At 46.3% G+C, this 18,245-nt stretch overlaps 1 protein-coding gene across 1 annotated transcript in view; it reads left to right on the top strand.

The window, feature by feature from the left end:
* Positions 1–18,245, top strand: part of LOC138505132 (uncharacterized) — a 398,539-nt gene that overhangs the window by 142,237 nt on the left and 238,057 nt on the right. Inside the window, exon 8 of the mRNA XM_069625423.1 lies at positions 7,722–7,856. Within this exon, the coding sequence (XP_069481524.1) occupies positions 7,722–7,856 (135 nt within the window). The remainder of the gene's footprint in view (positions 1–7,721; positions 7,857–18,245) is intronic.

Here is an 18,245-nt window from a genome sequence, read left to right as displayed (position 1 = left end):
ATAGGTTTTAGAGCCATTCTGTCCTTTGCTGGCAATAGCTGCAGACCTTGACATCACCTACTGTGGAAAACGGGCTCCTGTTTCCTGTCCAGCTGACCAGTTGACCAAGTGAATCTCCAATGAGAACCTCTTGGCTCCGTTCCAATCTGTCTTTCGTTTTGGATGTAGTACAGAAATTGCACCCCTACACATCTTGGATGATGTGTATAAGATTTTGGACGTGGGTCGATCTTGTTTGCTTGTCCTATTGACTTGTCTGCTGCATTTGACAACATCAATCATAACATCTTACTTGACACTCTAGAGCAGTGGATGGGAATTAGAGGCTCCGCGTATCAATGGTTCCAATCCTTTCTGAATGCCAGACAGCAGCTAGGGGTACTGGGTCAGAATCGTTCTGAGCCTTTCAGCACCCCTTTTAGAGTTCCCCAAGCTCAATTCGTGCACCGGTATTATTCAACCTCTATATTGAGCCTTTGGGCAACTTGATTGAGGAATTTGGTATAGACATGCACCAGTATGCCGATGACACTCAATTATATCTCAGAATTTCATCGGAGAAAGATATGTCACGCATTGGAAATTGCCTAGCTGCAATTTTCTTTAAACTCCTCCAATCCAAGACAGAATTTCTTCTTGTATCTCATTCTCGTAATCAACCAATGTTCTCCAATTGGTCTTTACAGGCTAATATCCCAGCCAAACAATCTGGCTTTTCCCAATCAGTTAAATCACTGGGATTTTTGTCAGTTTCCCATCTGTGAGAAACCTGGGGGTCTTCTCACTCCTGGACCCCTTGGATCCTCTGACCCTGGTGGTGGAGAAGCGATACAGGATAACCTTGGTGGACGGTCCTTGGGGACTGGGATGACCTCAGGCGAGGCATGGTAATCCCCTTTTCCTAATGACGACATACCTAACCCTTCCCCAACCTTTATGGGTTATTGCAAATCGACTCCCTTCAATTCAACATGTGGAACACCCGGGAGTACTGAAACAAAGAAGAGGCAACTGAGAATGATGAACACCATACACTCTCGCCACTCTAGTAGTGAAACGAAGAAGAGGCAACTGAGAATAATGAACACCATACACTCTCGCCACACTAGTACTGAGACGAGGAAGAGGCAACTGAAAGTAATGAACACCATACACTCACATCACTTTGCTACTGGGACGAAAAAGATGCATGCAAAGTGGTGTGAAGGCCAGGCATGTCCTCCTAATCAGGATCAGGCAAGACTGATTGTGAGAACAAACCTGCAACCTGTTAAAGAGTTGCAGGTGTATAAAAGGAGGAGTAAAAATCAACACAGAGAGCAGCAGCAGGGAGACCTGTGTGACAGACACAGAACCGTGTTGGAAGAGAGGTGAGCCACAGAAGGGAACTGCCATCAGAAGGTCCGAGGGGCTCAGCACATAGAGACACTGATGGCTGCAGGGAGAGGTGACCTGCGACAGCCCAGTGTGGAAGCAAGAGCTCTGTAGAGCGGACTGGCAACAGAAAAGGGTGGCGGATGGGAATGCTACCCTTTCAACTAAAGAGCTTTTTCCCTGTTGCTGAGAATATCTCTGCTGAGAAAACCTCTGCCCCTCAGATACCGAGGGGTATCTGAGGGGCAGAGATTGGACCCCAAGCAGCAGAGGCTGCAGATTGTGTGCTCCACGCTGTGAGGACAGCTTCACAAGAGGCAGGTGGTTTTCTGTAAGAAACCTGGTGCACGAAGTGCAAGTGATTGAACATTCTATTTGGCTGAAATACTTTATAGCACGTGCATTATAAAAGGCCCATTTCTGAAGGTTGATGCTCCTAGCCTTTGTCCATTGTTGAAGTTTGAAGAACTGGAAATACTTTGTATCAGAGTGGCCACGTTTCTTAAAGTGAAACGGTTTAGAAAGTCTCGGAGTATTGGGAACTTCTCTTAAAGTGAAAGGCATACATATTCCATGTCGGCTGAATGAAAACAATAGCATGTGCCTAATCAATACCCAGGGAGCACCGAATTGAATATTAACTTAATTGTTAACTAGAAAATACTGCATGTTGCCTTTAGCAGTGAAAGCAACAGTGTCATCATTAAAACCCACTGCATACTGCATTTTGGAAACAACTGAACCGTGTTTTGGAAACAACTGAACTTTCAAGATGACATAAATCCCAGAATGCTAAGAAGTTAAATGGAATCCTGAGAATTATTGTATTATTTGAAGAAAGGAAGTAAACTTGCATAGGCCAAGAGTGGATAAAGAAGATTGTGTGTTTTGAACTGGAATAGAATATAAGTACAGGAATAAAGGAAATCCTGAGACTTATTTGCCCTTTCTTTTGAGTTGTGAACTACAGTGAAAAACAAGTCCGGGAACAGGGAATCCTGAAACTGCATAACTCTTTCTTTTGTGCTTTGAACTTTGATGGTTTTCAACTTGGGCAAGGGAACCCAGAGGATTGTTTCCAGACTATATATTCCTGAACTTGAAACATAGGACAACTCTGAGGCTTTTTGTAGAACTGTTTTTATACTTGGGGAAGGGAGCTGAAAGAAAAGCTTTGAGCTGGAAGAAGCTCAGACGTTTTGTTGAACACTGTTTCTTGTGATTGTAACATACCTACACATTGGTTTATTATAGTTGTGAGGGCAAGGGTAGGTTTTGGACACAGACTGACTTTTAAGTTGAACTCTTTCACTCAGACTTTCTTTAGTGTTAGTTAGGTAGTGCAATCCGACCTTAGAAAAGGGCAAGTTACACCTTCAACCATCCTGACATTTAAATAAAGTTAATAAACATTCTTTTGTTCAACTTGATACCCCTTATCTGTCGTGCTTCATAATGCCTTCACATAACTCACTTTGACACCAAATATAAATGCCTTAGTGTAATCAGCAAATGTTCACCTTCATGCACTGTGGGCTTGTCTCGGCTCATCATTTCTGTACCCTGGTGTAAACATTTGTTTTATCCTGTGTAGATTATGGAAATACTATCTTTTCAGGAGTCCCCCCAGTCCTCTCTGGCTCCATTAAAAGCAGCAGTCAATGTTGCAACCCGACTTGTCGTGTGAGCACGGACATTTGACCATGTGACACCGATTCTAATTGGCTTACACTGCCTACCTTTACGGTCCAGAATTATCTTTAAATTGCTATACAGGGCAATTCACTGGTCAACACCTGGTTACCTGGTCGGTACAATAAACATCTCAGGAGGCTCAAGAGGTCTCAGGAGTCAAGACTCTCTTGGCTTGGAAGTTGCAAAGTTCAAGTGAACCTTCTCCTTGAAGAGACCTTTTAAGGGAGCCACTGTGTCAGCTTGGAATGCTCTTCCGAAGTATCTTCGGGTGACCACTGATTATCTGGAGTTCAGAAAGAATCTGAAAACATGGATATGGCAATCTGTCTTTTAGATCGTTGATGATATTGCTGACCACTCTGCAAACTTGTATCTTTTGTTTCTCTCATAAAATGTTCAACACACTTATCAGCTTTCCGTATTTTACTTGCGTCTTTCATCAAACACTTCAACGTTCGCTCTGAGGATGCATTGTCGCCGCTCGTAACCTTCATTTAAACACAGACCGGCCTTGTACAGTTCCTCTCGACACAACGGCTGTGTTGAAGGTTCGGCTTTTGCCTTTGATCCGGGAGCCAAGGACAATACCACGACAGCTGCTGTTCCTCCCTGACTCGGCCAGTCATGCAGGAGGGTCCTGGGTACCTCAGACACACAGAATAGGATTCTCTTGCTTCACTTCCTGGCTTTACACATGCTGCTTTCGAATCCTCAAGAGTACAGCAATCAGTCGTCGAAAAGCTCAAGGGCATCTCCCTCCTTTCTCTCTCTTCTCGACCTGTCGTCTTGCTTCATCGAATCAGCTGTGGCCTGGAAGAAACGACACCTTTGTGTGCTCTGCCTCGCCCAAAGTTCAATGGAGATCAGGTGCAAGTCATTAACAGTGATTGCCTGACTCTCCTTGACCATGGTATTGGGACATGACCGGTACATTGTTCGGGTACTAGTATGTTTTCTTCCAGAGCGCGCTGTCTGTGTAGCAGTCTGCATCGAGGCAAGGGGGGGCAGTTACAGTCCCCAGATATCCTACCAGGTAGGAATGGGTCAAAGGATTATGGGGGGGGGATACCACATCTCGCCATAAGGTGTCCCACTCCCCGAGCACCCCGCACCCAGGGGATCCTCCCACATTGGTCCACCCCCAGAGTCTGGATCCAAAGACGATGGCTGTGCCCTGGCCACCTGAGAGACCCCCGGAGAGTAGCGGGTGAGACAACTTCTGGTTTCTCATAGGTCCCACTTGTTCAGACCCTTACAGAGGGTCTTGTTGGGCGGGCTCACCTTCATAGTCTCAAAGGGGGTGGCTCACCCGTAGGGAGAATGGATGTACACCCTGGATTCGTCACTGTTTGTTTGAACGGTTATATACATGATTGTGCTCTGATGCAACGGTGCTTGGTTTGCACTATAAAATAACTATTATTATATAAATAATAAATACATGTCTATCTAACACAACACTCTTTAGACAGTACTTCAATGACTTATTCGGCTCCCCCAAATGACTTATTTTATGCAGGCGAGTCTATATATAAATTGATGTTTTATATACTGTTCCCCACAAAGGAATGTTAGTGTATGCTGTTCTCACCTCCTCTTTGCAAATCAGTATACATTTTTCAATCGATCTAGCATTGCTACATTATGGTATGTTAATATGCATTCATACCATGCCATGTCAGCACAATAGTGGTAATGGGGCACCTCACTTGTCTATGGAGTGGCATAAGGGATCCCCACCAGGGGTATCCAGACCTTACTCTGCTGGAAGAAAGAACATGAGAAAGGGGGGAGTTAAGTGAATGGGAAAGTGGGAAATAGATGCTACAAACACAGGGAGACAGGAATGCAGCGGAGGAAGGATGTTTTGTGATAGCATGGGTGCATGCCAGGCATGTTAGTGGACCATAGTTCTGCAAATGAGAAGAGGCATGTGTGTCATAAAGTATTGTGAAAATTGGGTTTTCTTTTCTAAGGCAGATTTGGAAGAATGATGTGAAAATTGGGTTTTCTTTTCTAAGGCAGATTTGGAAGAATGAAAGTTTGTACACAATGTAATGTTGGATGCACAAGGGGCTTGAGTGTGTGCTCAAGCAATCCTGGAGGTTGGTGGTTTATTTGTCTGGGCATCTCTATGTGGTGTCCCCCAGGTCAAACTCCAGAATGTTATTCCTAGCACTGTCAAGCCTCAGCCAAGAATGGGATAGTAAAGAATATACTTCATACAAAGGTGAGTGTTGTTGGTAACAGAAGGTAAGAGAATGGAGTAGTCAGTCTAATACAGTCAAATTTAAAAATCCTGGCACTCGATATCAAGAAAATTATTGTTAAGAGTGTGTTCCTTTTTATGTCATGCTAGACCAAAAGAAAAACAAAAGAGGTGATGGCTGGAAGGTTTAGAATTAATCTTAACCTCTGGTATTGCTCTGGGCAATCGTCCAGACCATCGTTCTTTGCCTGCCAAGCCATTACAAAAGGAGAAAGAGCATATGCAAATCAGGATTGGTTGCACCACAAACGGCCAGAACTGCTTGGTCACATCCCTTCTGCACAAGTCCCCAGGCATCCACAGACCTGTTTCGACCTCGTTGGGCCTCATTAGTGAAGAGTTGCTTGGGTCTCTAGGCATACGACCTACGTCTGGGCCTACCAGTCCACTTGCGGTGACTATAGCAAAACAAAAGAGATGATGACGCCTAGAGACCCAAGTTACCCCTCACTGATGATGCCAAACGAGCCGACATATCATACTAAACTGCATTTTTTCATTGTGAGACAGGGTGGTGCACTATTGGGCAATAGGCTATCAAAATATAGTAATACACACAGACAGAATATACCCTGAGCTCCGTATGCAGGGTGTGTTCATTAGAGAGCAGAGCTGGATGTGCAATAAATAGGGTCGGTAGCGGGAGAAGGGCCAGTTGCAATGTCATTCTGGCACCCCTCTATTATGTTAAATCATGTAATGTTACTATGCTTTGACTGTTAACCAAAAGGCTATGATATGCTTTGTTGCTTGTACAGTACTTTACACCACAGTGGGGCCTAATCACAGGATTGAGGAGCAGGGTGGACATCTTTCAGACTGCAAGCTACCAACGTAAATACCAGTGCGCATCCAAGTTCTTGAGACCATCTGGGAAGCTTATGGGGATAGTTATTGTGGTGTGTGAAGCAGGACTCCTCTTGGGCTGATACTGGACTCTTTTGGGAGTTCATTTGTCTTATACATCCTTGTCTATTCTCCTTCACCCGATCTCCAGATGCCTTGTTGTCCTATTAATAGAGGGCAGCATACAGGTCTTAGGCCGAAACAGGGTTGTAGAGTCGGCTTACCAGCATTCATGGTGCAGGTTTCCTGCAAGCTTTATTGTTCTTTCCATAAAATGTGACGTTCAAGTGTACTATTTATTTATTTTGATGTTTTGGAGAGTGCTACCTTCCACCTTATGGATGCTTCAAAGCGCTTAAAATTGTACATTAATGTGAAATGACATAACAAAATATGTCCCAATATAACCTGACATAACAGGACCTAACTAGCTAGAATCTCAAAACTGACAAAGTCTCCTCAAAAATGAAAAATTTACAAAAACCAGTTAAGAATCAACACATCCAAAGTTGATTAAAATATTGCAATTGGGAAGGGAGAATTCGATGGAAAGACACAAGGGCAGAGCAGAGTTCGTTTTAGATCTAGTGAGGGAGGAAGTGGAAAATCTAAAAAGGGAGTTCGGGGAGGGGTCTCACCTAAAAAGAAAAGGAAGGTATACACAAAAAGCATAAATGCAAATAACGTGCATTTAGATTTGGGAACAAACATATAGAACCTAACAGACAAACATTGCCCACCATGTCCCTGCAGACTAAACATGATACGGCATAGCATTACATAACACAGTGTAGCATGCCAAAGCCAAGACAGCATAGCAATTAAAAGCAGGACAGAGCATAGCAAAGAAGCGTAGCCACAAAACAAAAACATGCCATAGCTTAGTAACAGAAAGAAACAATAATGTAACCCATCCCAGCAGCAGCAGCTTGGGTATTCAGAGTTAGTCTGGGCATCAGGCAAGAGGCTTAAGTGTTATCACTATCAATAGTTGTGAGTGCCGCTAGGAAGTTTCGAGAGGAAAGCGGAGGAAAACATATGATGAGCCGAGGTGGAAAATGTCATCTAACAAAGCACAGAATCTTCATGGGTCAAATTACCAATGCAGTAAACATAGGACACAGCATGAGTCTCGTGATAGATAAGTGATATACTGGTCTCAATTTATAACCCAACATTCTGTTTTTCAATACAGGTTTTCCGATGACAACAGGAGCACAATAGGTGGCTGCTCAAAGTTGCTATAAAACCACTTGCAATGGAATAGAGTCTCCCTCAACAAACAGACTGCCTTTTAACCAATCCCTGCATAGCTCCCATGCAAAATGAGCTGCAGAGTTTTGTTTTTCTAAAATATTGTAAACACACTGCACTTAGCCATAGTCGAGGCCATAGAGATGTGTCGCTTCAGGGCGTTGCTCTCCTTCTCGCAATAACCGCTTTGAGCTGTATTGGAATTCATGAGCTCGCTGTTCTTGTACATGTGTGCATCAGAGAGCACAAGTGGAATTATGCTTTCCTTTTTAATGATTGGCAGTTTCTCCAATGAGCCCCCGCCAAAGGCCTGGAAGCAGGATGGTATCAGAGACTGCATTTGATGATGGGATCCGCAGGCTGCACCATGGCATCAGGACCATGGTAGAAAGTATCAAGAAGGGCCTGCTCGCTCAAGGTAAGTGGCCAGCATATCCCTCATGACAATAAGGCGCGGCGTGCGGAGGCTTGTAAAATGGCTGCCAAGGGTGCAACAGAAACTCATCCTTGATGCTTGAAAGTACTAATGCAAATTGTTGATATATTCATACAGTAATTAAAAGTAGTGCAAGGGCATGAGTGCGCTTCACAGAGTATGCTCAACAGGGAGTAATACTGTGCATCATTAAGTGTAACAGGCTTACATTCAAAGGAAGCACATAGATATACAAAGATCTGGCAATCCCATGCAAAGGGGTGAAGAGGGATAGTGGAAGGAGGGTATAGGAAGTATCAGACTGTATTTTGCATTAAAAAGATAGTGCAGTATCTTGACGTCCATGCCTGGACAAAAGAGGGTAAGATGCAGAGGTGTTGCTAGGGAGGGACTGTGGAGACTATAGCCCAGGTCATTTTGTTGTTGTCCCAGGTAGAAGCTCAGGGGCTACAACCAAAAGGCTAGCTAACCCCAGGTCCCGACTGTCCCAACATCAGCAGAACTCCAGATTTTTTCCAGACCTAGCAACACCCCTGGTAAGACATGTGACGAATCTAGCGATATCGTCACGGACTCTCTGTAGGGATGCTACCTGACTCAGACCCTGGGGGTGTCTATCTGAGGGAGGACCACCTAGGTGAACACCAACTCCAGCGGGGGAGTAAAACATTGTACCAAAATAACCTTGCAGCCACAATTCCACATGACCCTCATGGGCCTTTACAACAGACCTGTATGGCCTAGTGTGTTAGAGATAATGATTTTCCAGGTTTTCACAAGCAATCACCCTGTTTACCCCCCTTGCCCCATTTTAGTACTGAGACGAGGAGGAGGAATGGAGCAATGAAGATGACTATCAGCGGGATGCGAACACTGCGTTCCAGTGTTTGGAAACATTTGACCAATGCCGGGAAGTTTAAAATTGCCCCAGCTGCTCTGTGTGAGAGAGGCAGAGTCATAAGCTGTATGTAACTTGTTCCGACACCGGTCAGGACGCCAGAGGTGGGACGATCGCTAGAAACAGCTCAGAGGCTGATTCGAACAGTGTGCAAGAACACCGAGCTGAATGAAGCTTACCGCTTGATGACTGCTGGAGCCGCCTAGAGCAAAGGAAGGAAAAGGGAAAGCTGACAGGCTAACAGGACGTACGCCCAGTCAGCAGATCAAGAAAGAAGCGGGTGAAGAGATGTGAGGAACGCTAAAGCAGCCTGGTAAACCCAGGGAGAACAAATGGGTTACCGGGGTACGTGAAGGCAAATGCTCAGTCGCAGTGATAACGTGGAGGGCTCCAGTTAAAGACAGTAAGAAACTGACATGGATGAAAACATTGTTGGAAAAGGGGTGCTGACCCAATGCTTGAGAAGAGGATTTGATATACTTAATACATATACAAACAGTGCTAAAGGTAAGTCAGAGACTCAGTACTTGAGCAGGAGATTTGATATACATGCAAACAGAATTGAGAGAGGGTTGGCGACCCTACCCTTGAAAAGAGGAAATAACACTGTTGTGAACTTTGTCAAGAACAGGTCAGGGACCCAATGTTGGAAACATATTGTCACATAGATTAAAGAAAGGGTGAAGAGAGTAAAACCCTAGATTAGTGCACCTGGTGCCAGTGAGGCTGGGACTCACACTCGGGAAAGGAGTGAGAAGAGAAGCGAACTAATGTCCTGGCAGGACAGTAAACCAGGGGTGAGAAGAGAAGTGAAGTGATATCCTGGCTGCAGAGTAAACCAGGAGTGAGAGGAGAAGTGAACTGAAATTAATCTGGCGTTTACAAACTCTACAGAATTTTGCAGGACTTCTTGCTTTAAATGTTCCCAGACTGTCTCATTCCCAGGATTTGCTTCGACAACTTCACTGGCTTCTGGTGAATGACCGCATTGCAGTTAAGACTCTCTGCATTACACATCGAGCATTTCATAAATCCGGTGCTGCCTATTTGCAAGCTAAACTGGTTTCTTACCAGCAAGCTAGAAGTTTAGGGTCAGCTTCTATACATTTACTAAACGTCCTTCAATACTGTTGGAAGCGTGCAGATGGCTGCAGTTTTTCAGTTCTTGCCCCCTGTGTTGTGCAATAATCTTCCTTTGTCACTGCGTGAAATCAATGACCAGTCAAGCTTTCGTAATGATCCTGTTTTCCTCCCCTCAGTGCCTAAATGCCTTTTGGCTGTTGTTCGATCTTTAGAAATTCAGTACATACATACAGGCATACATATATTTTGAATATAAAAAGGAGGATTCATACCCCTTGTAAGGATCAAAAGGAAAGTTGCAAATACCTTGGCAATAGAGTATACTGGGGTCAAAAGAGGACTGAGTATGGGAAATTGCACTGTGATCCAGTGACATTTAAACTACCCGAGGGATTCTAGGGGAAGGGGAGCCCCTTTGCTGGTGGAACTTCATTTCCTTTCTGTTTGCCACCTTAAGAACTGTACATTGAGAACTTTGAAAGAAAGCTATAAGTACATGGTGTACCAGAACTCCACCCTTGGCGCAGGCAAGGGCGAAGTGTTGTGTGACGAAGGACCGCAGGGGACGCTGGCCGTTTGATAAATAGCACGTTGCGCTACATCCATGCTTTGGATCCTTTAAGAGCTGAGGATCCGACCCTCTGCGGCAAAGCCCATGCAGGCCAAGGGCATGGTGTTGTGCGACGCAGGTGTTTGGCGAGGAAGGGGTGCGGTGCAGAGTGTGAGTATGCTGCGCAGCTGTCGACCATCAGCATCCGAAAGGTAAGAAAGGTGTGGTAAGTGGGAGCAGCCACTACTTCTCCCTACTAAAATACCCGCCCGTTGCGCATACTTCCACTTAACTGCGTGACATAACATACTTCTGTCTCTGTGCAATGTTAGGCTTTTCCTCTCTAGCGGTAAGCCGTACTTTGTGTTTTGGGTCCCTCTCTTCGTCCCCCACATTGTGGTTACGGTTGTACTGTTATCTGCATCCCACTAGGCTCTCTCCCACTCTCTAGGTTTCACCAATTGTGGTTACTGTGAAAAACCAGAGGGTGTTTCACTGCCCAGACCACGGGGATCCCTTACTCAGGTGGTCAGGGCACGGCGATCACCTTTGGATCCAGACCAAGGGGGTTGGCAAGTGCGGGAGGATCACCGGGGTGATGGGTCCATGGGGAGTGGGGGGAGAGACACCCAATGGCGAGACACAGAATTCCTCCATCCCAATACCCCTTTTCAATCCTATTTTCTACGATATTCCAACTTCCCAAATTCCCCCACCCCTTTTCTACACAAACACTGAGCCAAGGAAGAGGAGGTCTAAGGCTGAAAGGATTACTACCCATGCAATAGACAGGACATGTCCCTCTAACAAGATCAGGCAGGGTCAGGCACTTGACTCTAATCACGCACACCTAATACCTATTAACTTTCCCCTCATGGTTAAAAGGTGGAACACTGAGACACACTTTGAGCAAGGTGGTGCACAAGAAGGAGCAGTTCCTCCAGGGCTATTGCCAACTAGGCAAAGGAGATCGACCAACCGAGGGGTTGAACTGAAGGGGCATGAAGCCAGAGACCCCCCACCCAGCGAGAGATCGCGATTTCCAAACAAGGCTGTAAGCATTGCACACAACAGCCCAGCTGGAAAGGAGAAAGAGTCTTCAGAGTGCTACAAGGTTACCAGCCACCCTCCCGGGTGAACGTCAGAGTTGGGGAGGTGCAGAAGGGGCAGTGGTAACAACCTTCATTCCTACATCAAAAGCATGAAAGACGGAAAGCATTTTACGAACGGTGAGTTGAGGGAAGTGAAGAAAGCCCGGTCTGTGTTTAATTAAAATGCTTGCAACAGTATCCGCGGGATGAAGGATATGCGAGCGCTGATAAGCTGCAAGAGAAAGTGAATCCCTTTTTAAGAACTGTGAATTCAAAATACAAAGTAGCAAAGTGGTCCAGCAAAGTGAGATTGCCCAATCGAAAGTCTCTGTGAAATGTTTTAAAGCTGCAGAGGCAGCGGAAAGCGAGAGAAAGAAAGTAACCACAACATTGCATGAAAGAAAAGTTTGAAAGACTTGATCCAGGAGCAATTAATATGAAAGCAAGTCACACGTATCAAGTACATTTTCCAAGAGGCATTGGAACTGAAGGAAAATCTGTAAAGTGGAAGTAAAGAAAGGAGGGTTGAAGTGGTCATGTGGGGATGAGAGCAAAAATCCTCCCAGTTTCGAAAGTCTTCGACAGCGAAATCAAAATATGAAAGGTGGCTCAAACCCGACAGAGGGAAGACCATGTGTGCAATGTGAAGAAAGCTTGGGCAAGGCAACCCCATCAAGGAGAAAAGGTTTGAGCCAGATTGAGGTGAACCTATAGTGAACTGCGACCAAATACTATACTTAGAAACCTTTTGTTGAAACTGTGTAGAAGCTTGAAGTGTGACCTGGACTTGGGTGATGGGAACCCGGGAGATTAAACCTGTGAACTTGTGACTCAGACTTGAACGGCCAAGAAAGCTCTGGAAGGCAGAGCCAGCCACCTAACTGTGTTCGTAAGCCAAAGTGTGTTCATCCAAGTGTTTCACCTAACCCTGTGCTATACAATGTGGTGACCAGAATTAATACACATTCATATTGCCATTCTGACATTCCGTTTCACCACTGATTTTTCCTTTTTAGATACATATCCCTATGTGACATTAGTTTGTATTAGAGTGAGGGCAGGCATTAGGTTTTGTTAGTATAGGCCTTTATTGTTTCACTAAGACTGACTAGGACTGTTTCATTATTATTTGATGGTCGAGATTACTCCCATTTTAGTTATAGGGCCAGATTGGAGTTTTTCCAACTCTATTGAATCTAACAATAAAGGTTTTGAAACTTGCAACTATTGCGTCAGTGCCTACTTGTTATACCATGCCTCCCTTACATTACTGTTTACTGTGAACTGTGTCCCACTAGGCTCTCTCCAACTCTGTAAGACCCCTCTATTGTGGTTACTGTTGCACTGTTGTTTGTCACCTGTCTGCTCCCCCTGTGTGCTCACTTGTATGGCTCTGCCACCCCTAGCCCCTCTGCTCATCCTGCATTGTGTGGCGCATAGCTGTGTGTCTCTCCTTCTCTGTTTCGCTCCCTCCTCTCCTACTTTCCTCTTTGTACCCTCTATGGTAATTTTTGTTTCTCCCATCTTCTCTAACTGCTACTCTATCTCCTATCCTATCCATCTCACTAATTCTGGATGGAAGAAGTTTTCAAGAGGGACATCCTGGTCTCCAACACAGGCCTCCCATCCCTAATACCTACATCAGTGCTTCCTCCAGGCAGACTCTCACCAACATCCTCTTTGTCATTCCCTCTCCTGACCTTTGGACCCCTCATATGGTCTCGGCTCTCTCTCCTATCTCTTCCTCTCCCATTAATGGTGGCACTCAGTGGGAGGTCCTCCTGGCCTCCCTCCACTCCTCCAAAACCATCATCAATATCTATCTGAATGGCACCATCGTGGGCCCTCAGCCCAAACTACTCCTTTTTGATAGGCATCTCCCATGCCTTATTAACGTCCTTCATTCTCATTCTACTCCTACTAGCACCTCTCTGCCACCTCCTTCTTCTGCCGCCTCTCTGGCACCTTCCTCCTCCGCTTTGGCCACTATGCCACCTCCTGCTACCACCACTGCCCACTCTAGGGCCCCTCTACCACTTCCACTGGGTGTACCTCAAGCCTGTACCCCACCCCGGAAGTCTTTCAAATGTGGCAACCTGCTTCACATCGCTACTCTCAACTCTCTCTCTGCTGTCAAACACTCCTCTGGCATCTGCCACCTCCTGGAAGAACTTGACCTTGATGTCCTCACTCTCACCGAGATGTGGTTCACGGCCAACTCTGTCACATGTTTTGACACTCTCCTCCCTGATGGCTACAAGATTCTCTCCAAGCCAAGAACCAACTGGTGGAGTAGCTCTGATCTTTCCGACATGGGTCCCTGCTTCTGTCATTCCTATGCAGGCCTGCAGCTCCTTTGAATGACTGGCCTGCAGGCTTGCTATCTCTCCTGGCCTCTCTCTGACTGGGGCAACCATCTACCGGCCACCTAGCCAGGTTGCCCTATTCCTCTCAGAGTGGGCTGACCTCTCTTCTCCTTACCTCTATCTCTCAACTTCTCCTCCTTGAAGACCTCAACATCCACCTGTATGCTTCTAATCCCTCCTCAGGACTCTTCCGCAACCTCTGCGACACTGTCATGACACAGCGCTATACTGTTTGGAAAAGGTGGAAGTGGTTGCACACGGCAGTGCCGGCACGTACACGCTATGAGCATCTGCAACGCTCTAGTCTTTTCCCAAGATGGCGGACTGTACTTTAGCCTCCGGCGTTCCAGCGCTTATCGCGTTGCAACCCAGTTTCCTTTGTTACGGGTGTCAGCACTAGTGCAAGTTGCATCCTCCTGTTATTTTCCCTTTGCTTATCTGCTATTCTCCTACTTCCTTCCCCTGCTGTTCCTCTTGCTCACCTCAGTCCCATGTGCTACCTTGGCTTCTGCTGTACCTTCCGTCTACAGACTTGTCTCCAGCTCTTCCCAATGTGATTCTCTGCCTTCCATTACTTTCGAGTTTCCGGACTATCAGAACAAGCATTATCATCGCTTACTGGAGCTGCCATCTCCGTTTGGGATTTTTACAGCCTTCGCTTTTTCCCCAAGCTACGGATGTAGCTTTCTGCAATCACTGGTGCAAGCTGGTATTTACAGGCTGGCGTGGTGGCTGCAGAAAGGGATCACCCTTTTCTCACCAAGGAGAGTTCTGTAACACGGAAAAAGACCAAGAAGAAGGTCCATGATCATACAGCTTCGCATTCCGAAGACGCTGACCAGGATCCAGGTGAGACACGTGGCAAGTCAGGAGGTACTCCATAATGCCGCCCTCAATTGTGCGTCCCCGCAGTCACTGCAACTTTAGGGGCGCACAAAATACTGACTCCCATTACTGCCCCCAAGCAGAGCGGGTGTTGTTGACGTGTCCCACGCTCTCCTTGGGGGCAGTAACGGCTGTCGGGAGCTGCAGGGGTGTCCCCTGCTTACCATTGTGGTAAGCGGGGGACAACAAAGTAAAACAAAAAGCACATGTAGCATCAGCGCCGACCCATGCAAGTGGGAGGAACAGACGCTGCAGGGATAGCATGGAGTCGGCGGTGCACACAGAAGTGTGCTGCCGTGAAGGTAAGTGGGGTGGGATAGGGGTATGCGGGGTGGGGGAGGTGTGTAGGGTGATTTATTTGATCACTGCACCACGCCGTAAAAGGCGTTGACATTTTCGTCAGTGCAGTTACGGGCAGCGCAGTGATCACATACATTTGCAAGTCTCGCCATATTAGACACTTTCTCTCCATTCTGCCCTCTGGTCCGACACACTCTGCCGGTTACACCTTGGATGTTCTCATCTCCTTAGACATCCTCCTCTCTAACCCTCTCACCACGCCTCTCTCTTGGACTCACCACTCCTCTCTCTTGGACGGACCAATTTCTGCTTTCCTCTCGCCTGCAATTCTCTGTCCCTCAGGCAAAGCCCACCCCAGCACTGCCACATACCTTCTTGTTCATTTGGCCCATGAAGCATGTGTCAGTGGATGCCTTTGCCTCTACCTTCTCTGCTCCTCCGATTCCTGTGGCTGACTCAGACCCTGACACAGCCCTCTCTAATAGGACCCGGGATGCGCCTACAGGTGGTGCGCTGCCCTGTTGAATCATATGCAACACATTAATAACCACAGTTAAATCATTCCAATGTTTGATGGACAAAAAGGCCCATGGAAAGCCAATCTCCAATATTTAATGAACAGAATGGCCTGTAAAAAGCCAACACGCGTTTTGACCGTTCTCGGTCCTTTTCAAGGCTGAGCCTAAATTACAGATGTAACCTGTTTTCCAGCGCAGATTGAGTTAGCTCATGTGTAGATGTCAAAGATTATTGAAAATGTACAATGAGGCACCACACCGTAGCTTTGGGGACAACGGAATTTGACATTCTTTAGGAATTGAAGCATGATACTTGTTAGTTTTGGAAACTTTCATGTAATTCACGGAAACATTAAAAAAAATCTGTGTTTGTATACGGACCACGTTATGACTGGATCTTCTGTTTGCTGGCAAGCTTTATACGTGAGAAGATTAGTACTCCATTTTGGCATTCATACATCGTGTTTCGCAACTTGGCAATGGGTGCCTCGTACATTTCCAATAATCTTTGACATCTACACATGAGATAACTCATTCTGCACTGGAAAACAAGTTACATCTGTAATTTAGGCCCAGCCTTGAAAAGGACATAGAACGGTTGAAACACGTGTTGGCTTTTTATGGGCCATTCTGTTCATTAAATATTGGAGATTGGATTTCCATGGGCCTTTCTGTCCATCAAACATTGGAATGATTTAACTGTGGTTATTAATGTGTTGCATTTGATTCAATAGGGCAGCGCACCACCTGTAGACACATCCCGGGTCGTATTTCAGTTTGTAGGTTCCGGATTAACCTACTGAGTCACAGGAGTGCGGCAGCCCGCAACCTATTGTCTATATCTTTCTGTATTACAATACCTCAGCGCTCATTACCTGGCAATCCGGCATTAACATTTACAGCCCTCTCACCTGCATCTTTCTATCTCGAACACTCTGGACATCCTTGCCCCTGTGATGAGAATCCATCTGAAGCCTACCACCAAGGGCATCTCTTGGTATGACTCTAACCTCGCCTCCCTGAAACACGAGTGCAGGGTGGCTGAGAGGATTTGGAGGGCCTCGGGCACATCCTCTGATAAACTGGCCTGCTGCCTGGTCCAAAGGCAATACAGATTCTCGGTCCTGTTCAAAAAGATAGCCCACATCCAAGCCTGCGTCTCAGCGGCCACTAGCAACATAGCCGAACTCTAACATTTGCAAGGAGCTGGCCAATCCTTCTGCAGTCTCCACCTCTCCTGTTCCCTCCCAGGCCCTCTGTACGGGTCTGGCTTCTCACCACTAAAACTCAGGACATCCTGTCCTCACTCTCCTCTTCCTCTCCCTCTACCTCTTGTGGACTCCCTCTGGCCCCCTCTCCCTCTTCTCCTCCTTTCTCCTCTTTTCTCAGACAACACCCAACGAGGTTTCTAGACAAGTCTGAGCTATGAAAGTGTCATCCAAACAGGTGCTCCCCTGCTCCTCCAGAACCAATAAGGACCACATTGACACCCTCGCTCCAGCCATGGCCAATTTCTGCAATCACTCTTTCGCCACTGGATCTTTCCCCTCTCTCCTCAAGCACTCCCTTGTGCACCGCCTCCTCAAAAAACCTTCTGCTGATCCTTCCTGTCCAGCAAACTACCGCCCGATCTCTATCACTCCTTTCCTGGGCAAACTCCTATAAAAGCTGGCCATCTTACTCTCCATACTGAATCTGTTGGTTGTCTCCATGACCATCAGTCTGGCTTCAGAGAGCCAGAGGCACGGAAACTGCTCTCCTGAACACCTTTGAAGATCTGCTCTTTTGTTTAACATCCTGACACAGACGTTCCTTAGTTTTTTTGAGGCAGGGAAACCCCTCTTAGGATTAGGGATAAATAGTATTTCTCCCAACCCTTTTTATTATTTTATGCAAAAAAGGCTGTAATCAAAACCTAACATGCCACTGTGTCCGAGTCTTACTCTTGATCCATTAGATACAGCATATCATGCATGTGATGAAGTCCCCTCCCGGACTCTTGGTGTAGCAGAGACGGCTGAGTGCCACTGCCTATTAAGCGATTCTGGGCACAGGGGTGGTGCATAGAGGATCCCCAGGCTCACCCCACAACACCCCATCATATGCCAGGGGCCTGTCACAAAGAGAAAACCCTTAACATGTCCTTTGAGGGGAACCTCATGCTCAGAATGTGTCCTATAATAGTGTAACCCTTCCTTGGTCTGGTATCCACCACATTTGTATTTATTTGCAGAACAGGGATGACAATTTCAGTCACAAATGGCTTACAATAACATATTTACAGAGGAGCGTCAGGGAAGCAGGGAGCTGGTGAACATTGATCAATCGAGTTTTAAAAAACAAAACGTTATACATCTGAATATAGTTGAGCGAGGACAGTCTGGGGGGAGGGAAAGGCCCTTTTATAAGCAACCAGAGTTGTCTGAAAAGTGAGGGAGTATTTGGGGACAGATTAGGAACATAGAACGAATTAGAGAGGAGAGAAGGAGGCTGCAGAAAGGGGGGCTGGAAAGAGGGAATTAAAGCTGGAAAGAAGAATAGTAGGCAGGAGAGGGAAGAGCACAGAAGAGGAGGGAGGGGGCATCAAGGAGAGGTGGTGATCCAGGAGAAGGTAACAATAGAGCAGGAGGTCGCTGTCGAGTCTGGAGCAACTAGACTCCTGGAAGGGGGCAGAGCTTCA

The sequence above is a fragment of the Ambystoma mexicanum genome, chromosome 11, assembly GCF_040938575.1.
Source record: "Ambystoma mexicanum isolate Mex_15411 chromosome 11, UKY_AmexF1_1, whole genome shotgun sequence".
NCBI classification, from domain to species: Eukaryota; Metazoa; Chordata; class Amphibia; order Caudata; family Ambystomatidae; genus Ambystoma; species Ambystoma mexicanum.
This window is presented reverse-complemented; position numbering and strand designations above follow the sequence as displayed.